This window comes from Fulmarus glacialis, unplaced genomic scaffold (genome assembly GCF_000690835.1).
Source record: "Fulmarus glacialis isolate BGI_N327 unplaced genomic scaffold, ASM69083v1 scaffold33967, whole genome shotgun sequence".
In the NCBI taxonomy this organism is placed as follows: domain Eukaryota; kingdom Metazoa; phylum Chordata; class Aves; order Procellariiformes; family Procellariidae; genus Fulmarus; species Fulmarus glacialis.
Window position 1 is genome coordinate 2,967 of NW_009225666.1, and position 3,786 is coordinate 6,752.

A 3,786-nucleotide genomic window follows, 5' to 3' on the forward strand; every position below is an offset into this window, starting at 1 on the left:
GCAGGGTCTGGGGGGCTGCACATGGTGTGGTGGGAAAGAGGCATCTCCGAGGGGCTACATCTACACGGCTAAATGAAAGAGGGCAGGGAATAAGTTTGGGCCCAGGAGGACAACCCTTGGCTGTGTGCAGGTGCTGCCATGTTTGCCTCCAGCATATCAGGGTGGCTGCAAACCATGTCCTGTGATCCCACTAGTTATTTTTCTTATGGTGGAAATTAATTTTCACCTGGAGGCCCCCAGAACATGCCACTGCAGTTGTGGGAAGGAGTGCAGTGCATGAAGGAGGTGAGCATCATTCCTGGGATGAGCGATGGTCCCTTATCAAAGAGCAATGAGAAAGAAGGACCTTCTTGCATCTTGGTGGGGTGCAAACACACAACCAGCCCTTGGCGTGCTGTTCAGAACCAGTGGCTTCATGGGCCACAGCACAGAAAACCATCCCCAACCACTTTCCACCCTGAGACATGGGAAAGTAACCAGGGTTGGGTCTGTCCCGGCAGAGGTGCTCCCATAACATAACAAAGCCCCCTCTGACCCTCTGCTTCCAGCATGGATGCCGGGACCCGTTCTGTACGGCAGCGCCATCGACACGACCTGCATCCTCTGGGAGAAGAAGTGCGACAGGAAGGCAGCCTGCAGATACTACGACAATAACCTCTTCAGGCAGAGGTAGGGATGGGCGGTCAGGATAAGGGCTGGGGGTGCAGAGGGAAACCCAGAGGGATCGTGGCATCAGGCCACCTCCAGCGTAGGATAAGTTGTTGTATATGCCATGGTGAGCAAAGAGGGACACTCGCATCCCCCTGGTCAGTGCCAACTCCCAGCAGTGCTCAGGAACGGTTTGGAGGGAAGTCATTGGCACAAGCCAAAACCATGCCAAGGACCATGCTAACTTGATGCTATAGACCACAGAGGTCCACTTCCAGAAGCACTCACTGCATTACAGTGAGAACAATCATTCACTGGAACAACCTCCACAGGGACGTGGTAGAGTCCTCATTGCTGGAGGTTTTCACGATGCGAGTGGACAAGGTGCTAGATAATCTCACCTGGGCTCCCTTTCCCATGAAAGGTTGGATGAGATGGTCTTCTGAGGTCCCTTCCAACCTGGGCTGTTCTATAATGCTATGATTACTTATTTCACAAGCATAGACACAAGCAGTCTCTCCTGATGCCTTCTCCGTGGACGTAATGCAGCAGCAGGGGTGACCCCAGCCTCAAAGCTGCCTGTGAAGTGGTGCAGGGTCCATGCAGGGTGCCTTGCACCCTGGGGTTCATCTTCCAATGGAGCAGCCCAGCTCGACACAAAGAGGACACCAAATCCAGACTGTGCATGGTGGGGAGGCTGGAAGGGAGCTGTAGGTGGTCTTCCATCCTTGTTGCAAATTTGTAGTTAAGTGACTCCCTGCCCAGTAGCTACAGCAAGTCCTATTCACCTTCAACCCCAAGACATGTTTTTATAAGCCTCCTTTTTACCAGGAGATATGATCTGTTAATGTAACACCAAAGAGAAGTAGCTATTCCTAGCTCTTCCTAGCTCTTCGTCCTCTTTCTGCCACCCTTCTCGGGAGCCAGGCTTGCGGTTTCTTGCCCACTGCTGAATGTGCCCAAGAAGCCCATCCCCATGTTCAGTATCTGCTTGTGCCCTGATTTATTGTGTTTCTGCACTACAGGTATCTTGGTCTCCAGTTTTTCTTTGAGGTGGGCACTTTCCTGTGCTTCGTGACGGTGTATGTGATTCTCAGACGGCAGGAGAGGGAAGCCGGTAACGCAGCAGAGACAAAGGCAGACCCAGAGAAGGAGAAACTGGCAGGAAACTCCATAAAGAGCCCAGAATCCAAAGTGTGACACCAAAAATGTGAATTGCGATCCGTGTCCAGGGAGGTGAAGCCATGTGAATCACCCCACACTTGAAATGTGAAGGATTGATGCCTGGAGAGATAGACTATGGGGCTGCTTCCTAATCTTCTGGGTGGGATGTCCTACTTCTGTACTGCCATGGGAGTCTGTCCATACGCTGTTCTACCCCTGCCGCCTCCACCTCAGTGGTGCAGCTTGCTCCTTCACGTGGATTAGTCCACGCACATTAATCTTTGGACACTGCAGTCTTCTGGATTTATGTCCTCCAAAGCATTTGTTCCTGCTGGCAGTGTTGGTGATGCCAGCACTGAGCATTAACTGTATAGCTGAAGGGTTTTGTGTTTTTTTAATAAATAATTTTAAAGAAATGGTTTTGTACTGAACCCATCCATCTCCATGAATGATGGTCTGTCCTTGCCCCCAAAATGTCAGTTGTGCTTGTTCCTTTTGCTCTCACGGTGTTAGATGGTCTCTCTTCCTTGAAGGCTTCATCCAGCTCCAGCTGACATTGATGGGAGTTTTGTCCCAGGCTGTGGACCGTTGCAAGGACCAACTCACATGCTTCACCCAGCTGCTGTGTAGCTGCTGCTTTGGTGGCAAGGGGCGGGGATGACGACGCTGGGGAGGGGAGGGCATCAAAAGGAACCGCAGGTCCAGCCCAGGAGAGAAACTCCAAACTTGTCGCGCTTTGGCAGCATGGCCAGATTTTGCAGCAATAATAATAATAATTCTTATTTTTACATTATCAGTACTTGTCACAGGAGCTTCCTGGAGCATGTGAGTGTTAAGGCTCCTTCCCATTTTCCAGTCTGAGAAAGGCAGAACTTTTCCCAGGGATGCAGAACCAGAAAGGGAGGTTGAACCCAGCCCTCTTGCGGACTGGGCAGAGCTCGTGGCTAAGCCATTTGACCACAGAGCCAGCCAGCCTTGCTGTGCTTCCTGAAGGGGTTATTGTCAGATGCAGCTGTAATTATGGGGTGAAAGTCAAGTCTGGTGTTATTTCGGTGCAGCTGCCTCTATTTTCTTCCCATCTCGGGGCTCCTTTCCACCCAAGCACAGTGTTGCTGGTCTCATACATCAGTGTGCGCAACCACAGACCATTGGGTAACTTGTAATTTTTGGCTCCAGAATGGAATTCAGTAGAGAAACCAAAACTTCTAAGTTCACCCCAAATATGCAGAAGGGAAAAGAAATACACAGTGGAGAAAATTCATTAACTCCTCACACCCTGGCAAGTTGTCCTATGGTAAGGTCCGGGCTGTGCAGAGAAGTTCGGTGGTGGAGGGTGGAAAGGCCAGTGGTTAAGTGGCTGGTTTAAATATTTCACCAGACTGTTTGCCCAGCCATTTTGAGAGACCCAATTAGCATACCTCGGAGAAACAGACTGATTATTATTATTTTTTTAGGGTTTTCTGCATATTTTTGTGCAGTGCCTTTTGTTCATTGAGGAGATGGTTAAGAGAGCCTACAGCCCTGTTCACAGGTACCTACACACAGAAGCAACTTCTGGCTTAAAAGAAGGTGTTAGAAGACAGACGTGAGAGTGCATGCTGAGGAGATGTAGGTGGACCCATTCAAGGAAGGACGAGTAACGTGCTAACCATGAGCATCAGAAAGCAACGAGGGTGGTGAAACCCTGGCACAGGTTGCCCAGAGAGGTGGTAGATGCCCCATCCCTGGGAACATTCAAGGTCAGGTTGGACGGGGCTCTGAGCAACCTGATCTAGTTGAAGATGTCCCTGCTCACTGCAGGGGGGTTGGACTAGATGGCCTTTGAAGGTCCCTTCCAACCCAAACTATTCTATGATTCTATGAAAACCAAATCTGGGGGAGTTTTGCGCTGCTCTCAGTTTTCAAGCCATGACTAGGTCATGTCTGTTTCTAAACCAGACTATGAACAGGAATGAGGTTCTTTGGACAGGAGTA

At 50.2% G+C, this 3,786-nt stretch overlaps 1 protein-coding gene across 1 annotated transcript in view; it reads left to right on the forward strand.

Annotated features, from left to right (window-relative positions):
- Positions 1-1,961, forward strand: part of LOC104080234 (solute carrier organic anion transporter family member 2B1-like) — a 4,229-nt gene extending 2,268 nt beyond the window's left edge. The window contains exons 3-4 of the mRNA XM_009582553.1: positions 549-669; positions 1,674-1,961. Of these exons, the coding sequence (XP_009580848.1) occupies positions 549-669; positions 1,674-1,848 (296 nt within the window). The 3' untranslated portion in view covers positions 1,849-1,961. The remainder of the gene's footprint in view (positions 1-548; positions 670-1,673) is intronic.
- The last annotated feature ends 1,825 nt before the right edge of the window (positions 1,962-3,786 follow it).